This window comes from Polyodon spathula, chromosome 51 (assembly GCF_017654505.1).
Source record: "Polyodon spathula isolate WHYD16114869_AA chromosome 51, ASM1765450v1, whole genome shotgun sequence".
Classification (NCBI taxonomy): domain Eukaryota; kingdom Metazoa; phylum Chordata; class Actinopteri; order Acipenseriformes; family Polyodontidae; genus Polyodon; species Polyodon spathula.
This window is the reverse complement of record NC_054584.1, coordinates 1,084,651-1,104,534: the sequence shown is the minus strand read 5'-3', so window position 1 is coordinate 1,104,534 and position 19,884 is coordinate 1,084,651. Positions and strand designations below refer to the sequence as shown.

General features: G+C 50.2%; 1 protein-coding gene across 3 annotated transcripts in view; it reads right to left on the bottom strand.

Moving 5' to 3' along the window:
- Window positions 1-19,884, bottom strand: part of LOC121306985 (atrial natriuretic peptide receptor 1-like) — a 35,573-nt gene continuing 15,689 nt past the window's right edge. Inside the window, exons 5-21 of one of the 3 annotated variants that reach the window (XR_005948257.1) lie at window positions 18,941-19,076; window positions 18,151-18,235; window positions 16,097-16,217; window positions 15,736-15,810; window positions 15,477-15,554; window positions 15,179-15,283; window positions 14,588-14,659; window positions 13,836-13,998; window positions 12,989-13,144; window positions 9,487-9,655; window positions 8,585-8,731; window positions 7,815-7,938; window positions 6,641-6,709; window positions 6,081-6,255; window positions 5,402-5,500; window positions 163-1,320; window positions 5-63 (exon numbers count right to left, since the gene is read on the bottom strand). Coding sequence is in view for 2 of the 3 variants with exons in the window: in XM_041239037.1 (XP_041094971.1) it covers window positions 1,166-1,320; window positions 5,402-5,500; window positions 6,081-6,255; window positions 6,641-6,709; window positions 7,815-7,938; window positions 8,585-8,731; window positions 9,487-9,655; window positions 12,989-13,144; window positions 13,836-13,998; window positions 14,588-14,659; window positions 15,179-15,283; window positions 15,477-15,554; window positions 15,736-15,810; window positions 16,097-16,217; window positions 18,151-18,235; window positions 18,941-19,076 (1,929 nt within the window). In the remaining variant the exon portion in view is untranslated. Of the gene's footprint in view, window positions 1,321-5,401; window positions 5,501-6,080; window positions 6,444-6,640; window positions 6,710-7,814; window positions 7,939-8,584; window positions 8,732-9,486; window positions 9,656-12,988; window positions 13,145-13,835; window positions 13,999-14,587; window positions 14,660-15,178; window positions 15,284-15,476; window positions 15,555-15,735; window positions 15,811-16,096; window positions 16,218-18,150; window positions 18,236-18,940; window positions 19,077-19,884 lie in introns of those variants that run through there. The other 2 variants (XM_041239037.1, XM_041239039.1) reach the window with 2 other exon arrangements.

Below are 19,884 nucleotides of genomic sequence, written 5' to 3'. Positions count from 1 at the left end.
CCAAACCTTCCCACTGATCTCAGAGTCCCTGCCTGCTCTCCTGTGTGACTCTCCTGTCCAAACCTTCCCACTGATCTCAGAGTCCCTGCCTGCTCTCCTGTGTGACTCTCACGTGCAAGCCTTCCCACTGATCTGAGTCCCTGTCCGCTCTCCTGTCCAAACCTTCCCACTGATCTCAGAGTCCCTGCCTGCTCTCCTGTGTGACTCTCACGTGCAAGCCTTCCCACTGATCTGAGTCCCTGCCTGCTCTCCTCTGTGACACTCACGTGCAAGCCTTCCTACTGATCTCAGAGTCCCTGCCTGCTCTCCTGTGTGACTCTCCTGTCCAAACCTTCCCACTGATCTCAGAGTCCCTGCCTGTGTGCGACTCTCCTGTCCAAGCCCTCCCACTGATCTTGAAGAGTCATGTGTTTGAAGTCCTCAGTGCGAAACACACTGTTGCTTCTCTAACACAGAGCAAGGCGAAGCAACCTGCAGCCACACAAAACAGTCTGGCTGCACAGTCAAAGCTGCCTCTCCCATTCACTTGAAAAAAAGAAGTCCTTCTGTTGTGACATTTGTACACGCTGGCTGTTAAAGACGGCCAGTACAGGAGTCCGTTGACACAGGTTTTACTTCCACAGTTTTCGGCACATTTTGCTGAGCGTCAAAATCTGACAGCCCACTTGCCACACAGCGCCAGCTTCCTAATGCATCAGCCGTTCCTCCCTCTGCACTAATAATAGCCTTGATGACTTTGAGAATGGTTTTGGATACAGGTGCATTCATCATACCGGACTGGCATGCCCGCTACATTATCTAAATACCCGTACTTACAACGGAATGATTGCATGATGTGAAATGCATGATGCTAATGTGTTGTTGAGTTTAAACAGGCACTGGCTCGTGTGGCAAGAGGTAATATTTGAGACTGCTTTGTAGCAAATGGACCTGGACAGAAAATGTTCGTTCGTTCTCTCTTTCTCAGAGGCTGGGCCGCTGGGATTGACTCTGCACGCGTGGAGTGAGCTCGGATAGTTCAGTCCGTGGTGTAATTTGGAGGTACAGAGGCAGAGGCTCTGCCTGGGGTCCCCTCTCTCTCTCGCTCTCTCGTTCCGTCTGCAGTTGGAAGGCCTCTCGTCCCGTTCCCTCCCTCTCTCTCCTCCTCCTCCCCTCTCTCGCTCCTCTACCCTCTCGTGCTGTCGCTCCTCTCTCCCAGCAGCCAGTAGGTCCTCATCTTGCCCTTCCCCTTCATCTCCACGTCTCCCCGGAGCTCCAGGTCGAAGCTGCTGAACTCCTCCAGCACGGCGTGGGTAGCAGCGGACATGTGGATCTTCAGAGCTGCCACACAAAAACATCACGGTGTTCATTTCAAAGAAGCTCTATGGAGTTTCTGAGGGCTCTATGGAGTGTATGGTGTTTCTGAGGGCTCTATGGAGTGTATGGTGTTTCTGAGGGCTCTATGGAGTGTATGGTGTTTCTGAGGGCTCTATGGAGTGTATGGTGTTTCTGAGGGCTCTATGGAGTGTATGGTGTTTCTGAGGGCTCTATGGAGTGTATGGTGTTTCTGAGGGCTCTATGGAGTGTATGGTGTTTCTGAGGGCTCTATGGAGTGTATGGTGTTTCTGAGGGCTCAGTGGAGTTTCTGAGGGCTCTATGGAGTGTATGGTGTTTCTGAGGGCTCTATGGAGTGTATGGTGTTTCTGAGGGCTCTATGGAGTGTGTTTCTGAGGGCTCTATGGAGTGTATGGTGTTTCTGAGGGCTCTATGGAGTGTATGGTGTTTCTGAGGGCTCTATGGAGTGTATGGTGTTTCTGAGGGCTCTATGGAGTGTATGGTGTTTCTGAGGGCTCTATGGAGTGTATGGTGTTTCTGAGGGCTCTATGGAGTGTATGGTGTTTCTGAGGGCTCTATGGAGTGTATGGTGTTTCTGAGGGCTCTATGGAGTGTATGGTGTTTCTGAGGGCTCTATGGAGTGTATGGTGTTTCTGAGGGCTCTATGGAGTGTATGGTGTTTCTGAGGGCTCTATGGAGTGTATGGTGTTTCTGAGGGCTCTATGGAGTGTATGGTGTTTCTGAGGGCTCTATGGAGTGTATGGTGTTTCTGAGGGCTCTATGGAGTGTATGGTGTTTCTGAGGGCTCTATGGAGTGTATGGTGTTTCTGAGGGCTCTATGGAGTGTATGGTGTTTCTGAGGGCTCTATGGAGTGTATGGTGTTTCTGAGGGCTCTATGGAGTGTATGGTGTTTCTGAGGGCTCTATGGAGTGTATGGTGTTTCTGAGGGCTCTATGGAGTGTATGGTGTTTCTGAGGGCTCTATGGAGTGTATGGTGTTTCTGAGGGCTCTATGGAGTGTATGGTGTTTCTGAGGGCTCTATGGAGTGTATGGTGTTTCTGAGGGCTCTATGGAGTGTATGGTGTTTCTGAGGGCTCTATGGAGTGTATGGTGTTTCTGAGGGCTCTATGGAGTGTATGGTGTTTCTGAGGGCTCTATGGAGTGTATGGTGTTTCTGAGGGCTCTATGGAGTGTATGGTGTTTCTGAGGGCTCTATGGAGTGTATGGTGTTTCTGAGGGCTCTATGGAGTGTATGGTGTTTCTGAGGGCTCTATGGAGTGTATGGTGTTTCTGAGGGCTCTATGGAGTGTATGGTGTTTCTGAGGGCTCTATGGAGTGTATGGTGTTTCTGAGGGCTCTATGGAGTGTATGGTGTTTCTGAGGGCTCTATGGAGTGTATGGTGTTTCTGAGGGCTCTATGGAGTGTATGGTGTTTCTGAGGGCTCTATGGAGTGTATGGTGTTTCTGAGGGCTCTATGGAGTGTATGGTGTTTCTGAGGGCTCTATGGAGTGTATGGTGTTTCTGAGGGCTCTATGGAGTGTATGGTGTTTCTGAGGGCTCTATGGAGTGTATGGTGTTTCTGAGGGCTCTATGGAGTGTATGGTGTTTCTGAGGGCTCTATGGAGTGTATGGAGTTTCTGAGGGCTCTATGGAGTGTATGGTGTTTCTGAGGGCTCTATGGAGTGTATGGAGTTTCTGAGGGCTCTATGGAGTGTATGGTGTTTCTGAGGGCTCTATGGAGTGTATGGTGTTTCTGAGGGCTCTATGGAGTGTATGGTGTTTCTGAGGGCTCAGTGGAGTTTCTGAGGGCTCTATGGAGTGTATGGTGTTTCTGAGGGCTCTATGGAGTGTATGGTGTTTCTGAGGGCTCAGTGGAGTTTCTGAGGGCTCTATGGAGTGTATGGTGTTTCTGAGGGCTCTATGGAGTGTATGGTGTTTCTGAGGGCTCAGTGTGGAGTTTCTGAGGGCTCTATGGAGTGTATGGTGTTTCTGAGGGCTCTATGGAGTGTATGGTGTTTCTGAGGGCTCAGTGGAGTTTCTGAGGGCTCTATGGAGTGTATGGTGTTTCTGAGGGCTCAGTGTATGGTGTTTCTGAGGGCTCTATGGAGTGTATGGTGTTTCTGAGGGCTCTATGGAGTGTATGGTGTTTCTGAGGGCTCTATGGAGTGTATGGTGTTTCTGAGGGCTCAGTGGAGTTTCTGAGGGCTCTATGGAGTGTATGGTGTTTCTGAGGGCTCTATGGAGTGTATGGTGTTTCTGAGGGCTCTATGGAGTGTATGGTGTTTCTGAGGGCTCTATGGAGTGTATGGTGTTTCTGAGGGCTCAGTATGGAGTTTCTGAGGGCTCTATGGAGTGTATGGTGTTTCTGAGGGCTCTATGGAGTGTATGGTGTTTCTGAGGGCTCAGTGTATGGTGTTTCTGAGGGCTCTATGGAGTGTATGGTGTTTCTGTGGGCTCTATGGAGTTTCTGAGGGCTCTATGGAGTGTATGGTGTTTCTGAGGGCTCTATGGAGTGTATGGTGTTTCTGAGGGCTCTATGGAGTGTATGGTGTTTCTGAGGGCTCTATGGAGTGTATGGTGTTTCTGAGGGCTCTATGGGGTGTATGGAGTTTCTGAGGGCTCTATGGAGTGTATGGTGTTTCTGAGGGCTCTATGGAGTGTATGGTGTTTCTGAGGGCTCTATGGAGTGTATGAGTTTCTGAGGGCTCTATGGAGTGTATGGTGTTTCTGAGGGCTCAGTGTATGGAGTTTCTGAGGGCTCTATGGAGTGTATGGTGTTTCTGAGGGCTCTATGGAGTGTATGGTGTTTCTGAGGGCTCTATGGAGTGTATGGTGTTTCTGAGGGCTCTGAGGGCTCTATGGAGTGTATGGTGTTTCTGAGGGCTCTATGGAGTGTATGGTGTTTCTGAGGGCTCTATGGAGTGTATGGTGTTTCTGAGTGGCTCTGAGTGCTATGGAGTTTCTGAGGGCTCTATGGAGTGTATGGTGTTTCTGAGGGCTCTATGGAGTGTATGGTGTTTCTGAGGGCTCTATGGAGTGTATGGAGTTTCTGAGGGCTCTATGGAGTGTATTGTTTCTGAGGGCTCTATGGAGTGTATGGTGTTTCTGAGGGCTCAGTGGAGTTTCTGAGGGCTCTATGGAGTGTATGGTGTTTCTGAGGGCTCTATGGAGTGTATGGTGTTTCTGAGGGCTCTGTGGAGTTTCTGAGGGCTCTATGGAGTGTATGGTGTTTCTGAGGGCTCTATGGAGTGTATGGTGTTTCTGAGGGCTCTATGGAGTGTATGGTGTTTCTGAGGGCTCTGTGGTGTTTCTGAGGGCTCTATGGAGTGTATGGTGTTTCTGAGGGCTCTATGGAGTGTATGGTGTTTCTGAGGGCTCTATGGAGTGTATGGTGTTTCTGAGGGCTCTATGGAGTGTATGGTGTTTCTGAGGGCTCTATGGAGTGTATGGTGTTTCTGAGGGCTCTATGGAGTGTATGGTGTTTCTGAGGGCTCTATGGAGTGTATGGTGTTTCTGAGGGCTCTATGGAGTGTATGGTGTTTCTGAGGGCTCTATGGAGGTATGGTGTTTCTGAGGGCTCTATGGAGTGTATGTGTTTCTGAGGGCTCTATGGAGTGTATGGTGTTTCTGAGGGCTCTATGGAGTGTATGGTGTTTCTGAGGGCTCAGTGGAGTTTCTGAGGGCTCTATGGAGTGTATGGTGTTTCTGAGGGCTCTATGGAGTGTATGGTGTTTCTGAGGGCTCTATGGAGTGTATGGTGTTTCTGAGGGCTCTATGGAGTGTATGGTGTTTCTGAGGGCTCTATGGAGTTTCTGAGGGCTCTATGGAGTGTATGGTGTTTCTGAGGGCTCTATGGAGTGTATGGTGTTTCTGAGGGCTCAGTGGAGTTTCTGAGGGCTCTATGGAGTGTATGGTGTTTCTGAGGGCTCAGTGGAGTTTCTGAGGGCTCTATGGAGTGTATGGTGTTTCTGAGGGCTCTATGGAGTGTATGGTGTTTCTGAGGGTTCTATGGAGTGTATGGTGTTTCTAAAGAATATGGAGTCTCTGAGAGCTCTATTGAGGCCACACTAGCGGTTCTGTCTTACCTTCTCCGTTGGACTCCATGCGGGACGCAGTGTTGACGGTGTCTCCGAACAGACAGTACCGGGGCATCTTCAAGCCCACCACCCCGGCACACACCGGACCTGAGAGAGGAGAACAAACCAGCATTAACACAGCACAGTGAAAGCATGGGAACCAATAGAGAGGTATGGCAAAGCATATTGATAAGCACGACTAACCAGGATAAACTATGGGAAATGCATGGGGGGGAAACTGCACAAATATCATGGCAAGCTTTTATAAGGGTCTGCAGGGGTCAGCTGGTAAGTTCTATTCATCTTTACAATGCTTCCCTATGCTTTACCAGACCTCTCTGTGCTTTACAATGCTTCCCTATGTTTTACCAGACCTCTCTGTGCTTTACAATGCTTCCCTATGCTTTACCAGACCTCTCTGTGCTTTACAATGCTTCCCTATGCTTTACCAGACCTCTCTGTGCTTTACAATGCTTCCCTATGCTTTACCAGACCTCTCTGTGCTTTACAATGCTTCCCTATGCTTTCACTGTGCTTTACTACACTTTGCTGGGCTTTTATTATGGGGAAGTTTTACAAGGGCTAGTTTACCATGGCTTGCTTTTTACCATACCTCTCACAATGCTTAGCTATGCTGCCCCATGCTGTGCTTGATTACACTCTGACTGCATGCTGCTCTCTGTCTCACCGCTGTGAATACCGATCCTCAGTTTGAGCTGCTGGTCGGGTCTGTGTCGGATCTTGAAGGTTCGGACAGCGTCCAGCAGAGCCAGAGACATGCGAGCGATCTCCCGGCCGTGCAGCTTCCCATTGCGCACGGGCAGCCCAGAGACCACCATGTACGCATCCCCTATAGTCTCCACCTGCAATCAATAATCAATACATAATCAATCACAGCTCCCCACTGCGCACGGGCAGCCCAGAGACCACCATGTACGCATCCCCTATAGTCTCCACCTGCAATCAATAATCAATACATAATCAATCACAGCTCCCCACTGCGCACGGGCAGCCCAGAGACCACCATGTACGCATCCCCTATAGTCTCCACCTGCAATCAATAATCAATACATAATCAATCACAGCTCCCCACTGCGGACGGGCGATGGGAACCCTGGGACCAGCATGTAGGCATGTAGGAAGCAATCCATAATCAATAATAATCGCAAAGTTCTGGGGATAATGGGGCCCCCAGATCCTTCGCAGCTCAATGGACGGATCACCTTCTTGAGTGTTTGTGTTCTTTACCTTGTACACGTCGAAGTTGTCTATGATGGCATCGAAGCAGGTGTACAGGTCATTGAGCAGGGTCACGACCTGAGGAGGACACGAGAGGCAGAGTTACAACAGCTAATCTAAACCAGGGCAGTGCAGGACACCGCCTCCCTGAGCTCTCCTCTACTGCAATCTGTAGCAGGGAGCTGACAAACGACAGCAGGCATCAACGCTATTCGCAAGGTCAACACTATTCGCAAGGTCAACGCTATTCGCAGTTACTTTGCAATGATTGTCTTTCTAAATCAGACAATTACAATGCACAGCTATGGCCCAACAATTTTGCATCACCTAGAATTTTAGAATTGAGAAAGAAGCTACAAAATGAGATCGCAAAAGTCTTCCAGAAGCCAAACCAGCAGTACAGTATTTCATGTTAGATTTTGAAATGTCAAAACTTGGCAGTTTTTCATGAAGTTTATGGAAAGCTACAAAGCGGTGTGTAATTATGTATGTTAAGATTCATATTCAGCTGGTTTTATTCGACTTTATGAAGCAAAATGATTAATAATAATAATCTTTATATAGCGCCTTTCATAGTGGACCCCCATCACAAAGCGCTTTACAAGATACGAGACTAGGGTGTGTGAACCATGCATCAGCTGCAGAGTCTCTTACAACAACGTCTCACCCCAAAGACGCAGCACAAGGAGGTTCAGTGACTTGCTCAGGGTCACACAGCGAGTCAGCGGCTGAGATGGGATTTGAACCTCCTGGTTCCTGGAACCTCCTCTCAACTAGATCAGAGCTAACCACCCAACACATATAAACATATTATGAGTCATTCCATCTAAAAAGATTAAAAGCTGATACTAAAATATGTAATTTTTTTAAGCAGAACCTTGCGTTTTGAAAGCTGTGTTGTTGACGTTCTCAGTGCGAGATCCACTCTCTCGGTGACATTATAAGTGGAGCTGCTGCTAAGAGATTCCAAAGGGGGACGTGACTCATAATGTCACTTCAAAGGGACAGAGCCAGATGGTGACTTTATCAGGAGTTCAATGATAACCAGGCAAAAAAAAGTGCTGGCAAAACAAATATGCCTATTTTGATGTGAACAACGTGTTATGTGTTAAGGCTGATTGGTTCCTGGCAGTGAAGGAGAGGAGACAGTTTCACTCGATCTGGGGCGCAGCGGGGTGCGTACCTGCATTGGGGTGCTCTCCGCAGACAGGGCGGTGAACCCAATGATGTCGCTGAAGTAGATGGTGACGGAGTCGAAGGCCTCGGCCTGGACCGTCTCCCCTTTCTTCAGCTGCTCTGCCACCGAGCTGGAGGGGAGAAGACAGCGAGAGAGCTGGGTAATGCACTGGTGAGGTTTGCATAAGGCACTGGAAAGCACTGAACCTCAGAACTTTGTCAACGCGGGTCTTACAGAAACTGAATCTATAAGCCTGGAATACAGAACATGACTGACGTCTTTAAAATCTGACAAGGAGTTGACAAAGTTAACCCCCGCAGCACAGAAACACTTCGGTTCTGCAAGACCCGGACTGACAAAATTCTGAGATGAACAAGCTGCTAGGAAGTGGACTGGCGCTGACGGGCCGAACGGACTCCTCTCGCTCGGAAACTTTCTTATTTTGTTTAAGAGAGAGAACCACAGCCCCCCCCCCCCTTATAACACTACAGTCAGGAGCCACAGCTACAAAACACACACACAGCTTTTGTGAAATGGATCCTCTTAACACTCTTCCTTTAAATTTATCTGAAGAAAACATTAGTGTAACTGCAAACAGAAAAGCACTCCTGATTTTAATAAATACTTGCATTGTTTCGAGAGCGGGGCAGCTGATTCCTCACAGTAAGAGACACCCTACACTCAACCTACTGACTTCTACAGTAGTGCTCCTGCAACGGCACTAGAGGGCAAACTGGGAGCGGGACGCGCCTCCTTGTACCGGCAGAGAGACTCACTGCGGCAGTATCTGGTAGAGCAGGGCCTCTGCTCTGTGTTTCTCCTCCAGGTAAGCCTGAGTCCGCTCCTCCACCAGCTCCTCCAGGTTGTTGGCGTACTGCTCCATGCGGGACAGCAGGTTGTCCAGGATGTTGGTGCTCAGCTCCCTGGGACACACGGGAAGGGTTAATATCAGCGCAGGACCGGCTGGACTCCTGTTCAGGCTCACGCCGTCCCAGCTCTGGTTGAACTGTCTCTCCTGTTTCCCAGGCTCTCCCTGTCCCTCTCACTCCCTCCCAGTCCCTGGTACTTGTTAAATTTGCACAGAATTTTCTTCATATAGTTAAACCTGGGTCTCTGAGCCCCTCAGTCCCCCCAAATCACCCCCAGTCTCTCTCAGCCCCCACAAATCCCCCCCCAGTCTCTCTCAGCACCCCCAAGTCCCCCCCAGTCAGAGAGAGTCCCCCCCCAGGGGTCCCCCCCAGTCTCTCTCTCAGCCCCACCCAAGGGGCCAGGTTCAGAGAGTCGGGTCTGTCTCAGAGAGGGGGTCAGAGAGAGTCCCAGTCTGTTTAGGGGGGGTCAAAGAGAGTCGTGGGTCTTTCAGGGGGGTCAGAGAAGTCCCGGGGGGTCTCTCAGGGCCCCCCCCAAGTCGGGGGTGGGTTCTCTCTCAGCCCCACCCAAGTCTCCGGGGTCTCTCTCAGCCCCCCCAGATCCCCCCGGGGGGGGGTCCTCAGGGCCCCCAGAGAGTCCCGGGGGTCTCTCTCAGGTCAGAGAGAGTCCCCGGGGGGGGTCTCTCTCACAGACTCCCCAAGGGGGGAGGGGGTCTCTCTCAGCCCCCCCCCCCCCAAGTCAACCCCCAGTCTCTCTCAGCCCCCCCAGCCCTCCAGTCTCTCAAACTCCCTCCAGTCCCAGCCCCTGGTACCTGTTGAACTTGCGCAGTATGATCTTGACCTGGTTGAACTCGGGTCTCTCAAGTGTGTCCTCTGCCCAGCAGCGCTGCATGAGCTGCCCCAGCTCCTCGGTGTGGCAGTGCGCATTCACCAGCGGCCGAAAACAGGGGCGCTCCCCCCGGACCACCCTGTCAATGATCTCTGAGAGAGAGAGAGAGAGAGAGAGAGAGAGAGAGAGAGAGAGAGAGAGAGAGAGAGAGAGAGACCTGTCATTCATCTCTGAGAGAGAGAGAGAGAGAGACCTGTCATTCATCTAAGAGAGAGAGAGAGACCTGTCATTCATCTCTGAGAGAGAGAGACCTGTCATTCATCTGAGAGAGAGAGAGACCTGTCATTGATCTCAGAGAGAGAAACGGAGAGACCTGTCAATGCCCTCTGAGAGCACACACACACACACACACACACACAGAGACAGGACACACACTCAAACTGACACACGGATGTATTCGTGTACACACCAGTCTGTGTCTAGTAATGACCATTTCCCTGCCACATCACAGAACTATTCAAATTATAGAAGGAAAATAAATCAACCACGAAATGAAGCAATTTCCAAGATTGCTGTCTCTCTCTGAGAAAGCCGTTTCCTGCATCGCGGTGGAGCTGAAACAGAGCTGTTAACTGGCTGACCACAGGGGGTGCTGTGTGGCAATCAGCCCTGACGAGCACAGTGGGAAACCAATCAGAAGCAAGTCCACTCACTGAAGAATCTCAGTGTGTGCAAAACTGGAGAGAGTCTATAAACAGAACGAGAGGGAGGGGGACACACACACACACACACACACACACACACACACAGTGAGTGATAACTGGACAGTTTTCTACATGCTGTTCTAATGGTTATAGCATACTTTATATATACTTAATATGCTATCACCATATGCTTTACCATTCTTCCCTGAAAGAGGGTGAGGATGAGATAGGGACAGAGAGGGAGGAAGAGAGGGATTGACAGGGTTATAGAGAGAAGGGAAGAGGAAAGAATGAGATAGAAACGGATGAGGGGGGCTCCTGAGTGACGCATCAGGTAAAAGCGCAGGCTGGCCGGGTGCCTGCGGGCTTGCCTGTAAGCTGCCCAGAGCTGCATTATCCTCAGACACTGCAGCTCTGAGTTGGCTGCATGGCTGGTCTGCAGAGTGTAAAGAAGCAGATCGGCTGATGGCACACCTTTGCCATGTTTATTACTGTGTTTCATTACTTGCCAAAGTTTTTCCTTCACTGTGTTTCAATACACTTTGCTATGCTTTTACTATGGGAAACTTTCCAAAGGGTGGTGCCTTCCTAACACAGCGGAAAAGGTGCTGGCTGAACCGTGTCTCATTGGATAGAGAAAAGGGCAGGCGCTGGCGATCAGATCAGCTCTAAACAGCCTGCTGTGGGTTTAAAGCATCACTCCCTCGAACGATAATGAAGGGTTATTGAGTTAGGTGCTATTTCCCTGACACACGCAGTCTGCCTCCCCTCATTCTTGCAAGCACCTGGACAGCCGGGACGTTCACAAATCCAATCTCCCTTTTAAATAATCGCATTTGCAGCTCTGCTTTAGCGGCACGGTGTTTTTATGAGATGTGATTGAGGGGTGACCTGCACCTCCCGGCATGGGCTGCTCCAATCCCACGCATCTGACAATCGTGCAGACAAATAAACATTAAAAATAAAAGCACTTCTCTTGAGATGAATGATGTGCTTTACAATGCTTCCCTATGCTTTACCAAACCTCTCTGTGCTTTACAATGCTTCCCTATGCTTTACCAAACCTCTCTGTGCTTTACAATGCTTCCCTATGCTTTACCAAACCTCTCTGTGCTTTACAATGCTTCCCTATGCTTTACCAGACCTCTCTGTGCTTTACAATGCTTCCCTATGCTTTACCAGACCTCTCTGTGCTTTACAATGCTTCCCTATGCTTTACCAGACCTCTCTGTGCTTTACAATGCTTCCCTATGCTTTACCAGACCTCTCTGTGCTTTACAATGCTTCCCTATGCTTTACCAGACCTCTCTGTGCTTTACAATGCTTCCCTATGCTTTACCAGACCTCTCTGTGCTTTACAATGCTTCCCTATGCTTTACCACCTCTCTGACTTCCCTCTCTGTGCTTTACAATGCTTCCCTATGCTTTACCTCTCTGTGCTTTATGCTTCCCTAGACCTCTCTGTGTGCTTTACAATGCTTCCCTATGCTTTACCAGACCTCTCTGTGCTTTACAATGCTTCCCTATGCTTTACCAGAGCTCTCTGTGCTTTACAATGCTTCCCTATGCTTTACCAGACCTCTCTGTGCTTTACAATGCTTCCACTGTGCTGTATTACACTTTGCTGTGCTTTTACTGTGTTAAGCTTTTATAAGGGGTAGTGCTAAAAAGAAAATGTTTCCATCAAACCTGCTTGCTGTCATGGCAACCGCACACAAAGTGCTGTCGCTCGCACCACTGCTCCCCAGCGCAGTCTATTCACTCCTCAAACACCCCACCCCCCCCACCCCCGCTCCCTCTCGCCTGTTGCTACTCTATCACACGGTCCTGACACATCGAGGAAGGATAAGATGGACTCAGTGATCATCGGCTTCAGCAAACTGGGGTCCGAGAAACAAACAGCCCGCTGTGCGCTTCTAGTTCAAATGGACTTCTTTCAGTAAAAAGGGTGTTAAGCTGCAGTTAACACTTTGAAACGACGGCCCTCTGTACGCCAGTCCTGAGTGCTTCTGGTTTGGTGAAAATGAATAGGCCTGCCTGTGACTATCAAACACACAACAGTGCTAGCAACCCCAAAAGAAACTCAGATTCACTTCAATCAGGCGCTGAAAAAGACTTCCACTCCAAACAATTGGCCTTGAATTGAAGTTTCTTTACATAGCGGCTTGATCCATTCCTGAGTTTAGCAAGACATCATTGAGTTTGATACCCATACCCAGGGGCTAATCACACCCCTAGTAAAACCTGGAATGGGTGAGACTGCTATGCAACAGGAGTCTTATTCCCATCCCTGCTATATCCAAGCTAATCAGGTAGGCAGGTCCTATTAAAGTGGCCTGTTGGTGGACCTCAGCCATTAAGAGGTTAAATTAGACTACAGAGGCAGGACACCTCAGCGTGGAGTGTAAATTAATGGGAGATAAAATGGAAAGTTTCTGTGCTGTTAGTTCACACTGCGATTGCTCCTGATAGTTTCACAACCTTCTTGTTTATTTTGGGTAATAAATGAGTCCTCTCTGAAAGCCTGGCCTCGTTCCAGCACCTCTTAACAACTCTGTTTGGATTTCAAACAGAGCTAGCTGTGTCATAATCTGATCTGATCACTAAAACAATCTCAACTCCATCATACACGCTAGTCTAAACACTCCATTCTCAGCTCTCCAGCGCTGTGTCGCTGCGTGTGTGTGTCAGTATCTCAATGTGTCTCTATGTCTCAGTGTGCCTCTGTGTTTATGTCTCAGTGTGTCTCTGTGTGTCTCCATGTCTCAGTCTGTGTTTCACCTTTAGGGCTGGGTGGGATTCCCTCCAGGTAGAAGGGTCCGTTCCTCAGTGCGATCTCCTGCAGGATGATTCCAAAGCTGTACACATCTCCCTTCTGAGTTCCCTGGGGCGGGGGGGCCTCCATGCGAAGGAGCTCAGGGGCCGTCCACAGCTTCTCTACGAGAGGGGAGACAGAGAGGCTTAATATAGCACTCCTCAACCCAACACAGCACCCCTCAACCCAACACAGCACCCCACAACCCAACGTAGCACCCCTCAACCAACACAGCACCCCACAACCCAACGTAGCACCCCTCAACCAACACAACACCCCTCAACCCAACACAGCACCCCTCAACCAACACAACACCCCTCAACCCAACACAACACCCCTCAACCCAACACAGCACCCCACAACCAACACAGCACCCCTCGACCAACAGAGCACCCCTCAACCAACACAACACCCCTCAACCCAACACAGCATCCCTCAACCCAACACAGCACCCCTCAACCCAACACAGCACCCCTCAACCAACACAGCATCACTCAACCCAACACAATACTCCTCAACACAGCATCCCTCAACCCAACACAGCACCCCTCAACCCAACGCAGCACCCCAAAACCCAACACAGCACCCCACAACCCAACACAGCACCCCTCAACCCAACACAGCACCCCACAACCCAACACAGCACCCCACATCCAAACGCAGCACCCCACAACCCAACACAGCACCCCTCAACCCAACACAGCACCCCACAACCAACACAACACCTCACAACCAACACAGCACCCTACAACCCAACACCACACTCCTCAACACAGCACCCCTCAACCCAACTCAGATGTCGAAGCTCCTTACTGGCGTAGAAGGAGTATGAGTCCTCACAGTCGGCAGAGGTGAAGCGGAAGCTGGCGAGCCCGTAGTCCGTGATCTTCAGGACGAAGCGACTGTCCACCACGCAGTTGGAGGATTTCAGATTCCCGTGTGACACGATCACGCTGTTGTGCAGGAATGCCATGCCCTGTGCAAACACCCCCATCAAACCAAATCAAGCAAAATCCCTGGAAAGGCTGCGTCACAAACTCCTGCAGGATTTATCGGATTATAAAGCACATGTTACAAATCAACCAATCACGTGCAGCTGGTGTGACATGGTGTGCAGCTGTCTCTTATTGTATGAGATGCCACTCTTGGTGTGCAGCTGTCTCTCATTGTATGAGATGCCACTCTTGGTGTGCAGCTGTCTCTCATTGTATGAGATGTCACTCTTGGTGTGCAGCTGTCTCTTATTGTATGAGATGCCACTCTTGGTGTGCAGCTGTCTCTCATTGTATGAGATGCCACTCTTGGTGTGCAGCTGTCTCTCATTGTATGAGATGTCACTCTTGGTGTGCAGCTGTCTCTTATTGTATGAGATGTCACTCTTGGATATGAGGTATTAGAATTGTGGCAAATCCTGCACTGTGATTGGTTGATTCCTGATAGGGGATTTACAGATATGTAAACCGTTGGCTTGTTAAGGCTTCGTTCTGATCCGAGGCAGGCGACGAGAATACATATGATTGTGACCCTAACCCAGGACCCAATGAGGATCAGCGGCCCTCACTCACCTTCACGATGTCACTGATGAGGGAATACCTGAACATCCAATCCAGGTTAATACTCTCGTTCTCCATGATGTCCTGAAATGAACAAGGGAGCTCAGTAACGCCTCACAGCCGGGGTACAAGCTGAGAATCCCAACGCTGAGCTTGAGAATGAAGCCAGTTCCTAATTCCAGCACACACACACACACACACGCACGCGCACGCACGCACGCACACACACACACACGCACGCACGCACGCACGCACGCACACACATACACGCGCACGCACACAGAGACCTTAACATTAGGCTAGGACCACAGAGCGTTTTTTCAACACTCTGTAATTTCACATTAATAATGAAGTTTATAAAGTTAGGTTTGGGAGTTCCCTACATTCCTTGTATAATCCGATTCTGCTCTATCACAGCTATATAAACAGACTGGGTTCAAGGCAATTATTCATTTCTGTACATGGCATAATCGATGAAGAATTATTCAAGTCCCTGTGTTGTGGGGGGTTGGTCCCAGCGATGGGAATAAGCCTCCCATTGCAGAGCCCTGATTGTCAGGCAGGCCGGCAGTGACGGCGCTGCTCCTGCAGGGCGGCGCTCACCTGTAGACTGCCCCGGGGACAGTACTCTGTGACGATGCAGATGTTGGGCGGGTCGATGCAGGCGCCGATGAAGCGGGTCAGGTGCTCATTCTGGACGTCCCGCATCTGAAACCCCCCCCCCCCAAAAAAAATACAATTAGGGAAGCTGGTCTTATTGGCTGAAATGCTTCAGTCTATTGTAAAACGATACATTGCAAACGACTGGAAATACCCGCTGAGAGATGCTTTAATACATTGTGAATTGCATGCAATCTGAGTCCGAGTCCCGGCTCCTAGCCCTCAGGCAGGAGGTACTCACATGTTTAAGCTCGAACAGAACGTTCCTGGTCAGTTCAATCCTCTTCCTGTTGATGTACTTTATAGCCACGATGTTGCCCTGAAACCCAGGACCAGAGTGGCACACTTTATTACGGGCAGACTTAACCGCAGTGTTAATTTGCAAAAAGGACATTCCAGTTCACATTCCAGTTTCCTGCTGCTAGCTTGCCATCAATCCCACTGCAAGAGGCGTCCTCAGAGTCAGCCTGCTGCCAGCACACTGTGGTCCTGATGCCTACCTTGTAATGGCCTGTCTTGGCGTAAATCTGGAAGTTTCCATCTGTGGTGATTAAGGAGCCATAGTTGGAGCCTCTCTTTCAGGAAGGGAAAAGAGAAAGAAGGCACTGGTCACTGGGACAGTGTTGGACAGTGCGTGCTCTTTGACTAACACCGTAGTGCATTCTGGTACTTGTAGTCCCCCTTTGTAGTAATTAAATAATTTCACACATCAAAAGACATGAACACACTGGTTTATCAGACTGGTAGTCTTATAAACGTTTCACCCATTCCAGGGGTCTTGTTGTCACAGCTTCTGCAGATGTACTTGAACGTCAGTGTGACTGCTCTATACCGGTCTATCGTACTGGGATTGATTCTTACCAGTGACAGCGTCAGCTTGCTTCCAGCACTGCGCAGGTTCTTTTCAAAGTTGCTGATCTGAATGTCGTCCCAGTGGAGTCTCCACAGCTCTGCCGCCAGCTCCTTCTCCAGCTTCATCTTCCTGTCAACACACACACAATGAGCTCACTGCTGCCAGGGTCTGTGCCAAGAGAGACGATCCCAACAGGCATCAAAAATATACACACTGCGGATCCCTGCAAAACGATGGGCTTTCTGAAGGGTCTCCCATTATATATCAGCAAGCATTCAGAGTGCAAGTATGATCCACTGTCTGGTTTGTACCTGGGTTATGGATTGACGCCTTCCTGACATTTTCAGTTCATTATATTAACAGCATGGAAAAATGCAGAATTGAGTAGACCATCCGAGAGGACTACTGTCTATTTCAAATACATTACCAGCAACCTATTTTCCTCTATAAATTATAGATTGCAGACAGCTATTCTCTATTGAAATAGTTTCCGTGCAGTATCCTTGCGTGAGTGCCTAACTGTGCTGGACGAGGAAGAACGGATCCCAGGGCTGAAAGACTGGAGGAGGAGGGGGGGGGGGGGGGGGGGAGTGATTCAAGCACAGGGCTGCACACATTTATCAAATTAAATAAAAAACTAAACACTGTTAAACATGCAAAAAAAATATTTTATATAGCGCCTTTCATAGCGGAGCACTGTCGCAAAACGCTTTACAAGATGTAGCAACAACAAGAAAATCCATAATACATCAAATACAGAGAAATGCATCATACAGGATACAGTAATGCATAATAGATTAAATACAGTGGAAAGAGCAGAACACATGATAGCAGCAGCAACACAGCAGCTGATAGCAGATATCAGGCTTAAAGACAATGGAAAGCAAGAGAGAACAGGTGGGTCTTGAGAGTTGAGCATCACGCACCAAAGCTGGGAGAGAGCTCCAGAGAGGTGGAGCCATGAAGCTAAACGAGCGTTCTCCAAGTGTGGTGCGCTTTTGCTTGGAGATAACAAGCAGGCCAGAGTCAGAGGACCTCAGCTTGAGGGGAGGGACACAGCAGGGTCAGCAGGTTGAGGAGGTACTCAAGACCTGTGTGATGAAGGGCTTTGTAGGTGAGCAGGAGAGTTTTGAAAAGAATCCTAAACTTTACAGGTAGCCAGTGCTGCTGGGCAAGACGGCGGGGGTGGGGGGGTGATGTGATCACGTCAGGATCCTGGCAGAGGCATTGTCCAGCATAGAAAACAGACCGCATGCGTCCGGATAAGAGGACACCCAGGAGAGACAGGTTCCAGAGATCCCAGCATATTTCTGAAGGCGGTCAAGAAGAATGCCATGATCTATGGTGTCAAGAGCAGCTGTTAGGTCAAGGAGGACAAGCACAGAGGGAGCAGCAGCAGCAGCATTGAGCAGGAGATCATTCACGATCCGCAGCAGAGCGGCGTCAGCACAGTGATGCGCCCGGAAGCCAGACTGGAGAGATTCGAGCAGATTGTTGTCCATGAGATGTTTCATCAGCTCGCTGGCTACAGCCCTCTCGAGAGTTTTTGAGAGGAAAGGGAGATTGGAGATGGGCCGGGTCAAGGGAAGGTTCTTTGAGTACTGGCATGACTCGGGCAAGCTTGAGGGCAACAGGAACCAAGCCAGAGTCCAGGGACAGGCTGAGAGCATGCAGAATGGAGGGAGCAAGAAGCACAGAGACGGACAAGGCTAGTCGGCCAGGGGTCCAGGGGGCAGGTGGCAGTAATTGAGTTCAACAGCAAGCCGGAAACGTCGGCAATGGAGAGAGGAGAGGAGGAGGAGAGGGCAGGATGTGCGTCGAGGTGGTCAAGTAGTAGACTGGGTTTGTGGTGGGCTAGCGTTGTTCCAAAAGAAAGAGGATCCTGGAGTTCAAAACAGAACCAACTGCAGCCCGAAGGGCTCAGTTAAACAATTCTGCCTGTCCAGCTGCACCCAATCAGGTCAGGCTCTGTCCAGACACACTCTCACATGGCAGGCTGATAAAAAGACGCACTCTACACATGCCACCAATATGTTTCCCCATGTCACTCCCTGGGACCCACCTGTATATGAAGAAGGTGATGATGGTGATGCTGAACAGAATGAGGCTGACCACGATGCACATGATCTCCAGGGTGAGGAGGGACTCTGCAGTGGAACAACACAGAGAACAGCACAGCCCGGTCAATATACAGAGCGGTCAATACACACACATACACAGAGCGGTCAATACACATACACACACAGCCCGGTCAATATACAGAGCGGTCAAAACCCATACACACACAGCCCGGTCAATATACAGAGCGGTCAATACACACACACACACACACACACACACACACACACACACACAGAGCCCAGTCAATACACACTCAGACACTCAGTCTGGTCAATAAATAAATGCAGGATTTCTGCCAACATCTGGTTTCAGTAGAAGTTCTTCATCTATTTTCTAAATGAAATAAACCATGCCGCTCCCCCTTCCCTTTCCTGGCAGGCTCACGTTGCGTTTGCAGTCAGACACAGTGTACAGCTGAGCACAGTAAGTGTGGAGCGGCTTCTCAAATGCTGAGAAATGACAATGAAAACACGAACAATTCTACAAACAAGCAACCCTCTCACTAAAGGGGCACAAATCTAAATTCCAGCTGGGGGCCCTCACTCAGCATGCCTAATGCCAGGGGGACCTGGAGCAAAGAAAGTTTGGGACCCCTGGTATAGGCGATCGGGACAGAAATAGACTACGGGCGCTATTCGCAAAGTGTTTCCCACAGTTTATTCATAAAAACAGAAGATTGGTTCTGGGAACTCAGAGCTGTGGTTTTTAGACAGGCCCTGGCATGGACAGACCTTGGCGACAGACGGGGTCCTCGTTCTCGAACCCGCAGACCGGCACGTCTCTGGGAACGCCGTTTCCTGGCCAGTGGATCTCAACCCCCGGGACTGGAATGATGCGTTTCTGGGTGCCGTTATAGTTCGACACAATCTGGGAACGACAACACAGCAAGGACTGTGAAACATGATTGCAGTGTGTGGAGCAGGGCTGTGCTGATGCAGTGTGTGGAGCAGGGCTGTGCTGATGCAGTGTGTGGAGCAGGGCTGTGCTGATGCAGTGTGTGTGGAGCAGGGCTGTGCTGATGCAGTGTGTGTGGAGCAGGGCTGTGCTGATGCAGTGTGTGTGGAGCAGGGCTGTGCTGATGCAGTGTGTGGAGCAGGGCTGTGCTGATGCAGTGTGTGGAGCAGGGCTGTGCTGATGCAGTGTGTGGAGCAGGGCTGTGCTGATGCAGTGTGTGGAGCAGGGCTGTGCTGATGCAGTGTGTGGAGCAGGGCTGTGCTGATGCAGTGTGTGTGGAGCAGGGCTGTGCTGATGCAGTGTGTGTGGAGCAGGGCTGTGCTGATGCAGTGTGTGTGGAGCAGGGCTGTGCTGATGCAGTGTGTGTGGAGCAGGGCTGTGCTGATGCAGTGTGTGTGGAGCAGGGCTGTGCTGATGCAGTGTGTGGAGCAGGGCTGTGCTGATGCAGTGTGTGGAGCAGGGCTGTGCTGATGCAGTGTGTGTGGAGCAGGGCTGTGCTGATGCAGTGTGTGGAGCAGGGCTGTGCTGATGCAGTGTGTGTGGAGCAGGGCTGTGCTGATGCAGTGTGTGTGGAGCAGGGCTGTGCTGATGCAGTGTGTGTGGAGCAGGGCTGTGCTGATGCAGTGTGTGTGGAGCAGGGCTGTGCTGATGCAGTGTGTGGAGCAGGGCTGTGCTGATGCAGTGTGTGGAGCAGGGCTGTGCTGATGCAGTGTGTGTGGAG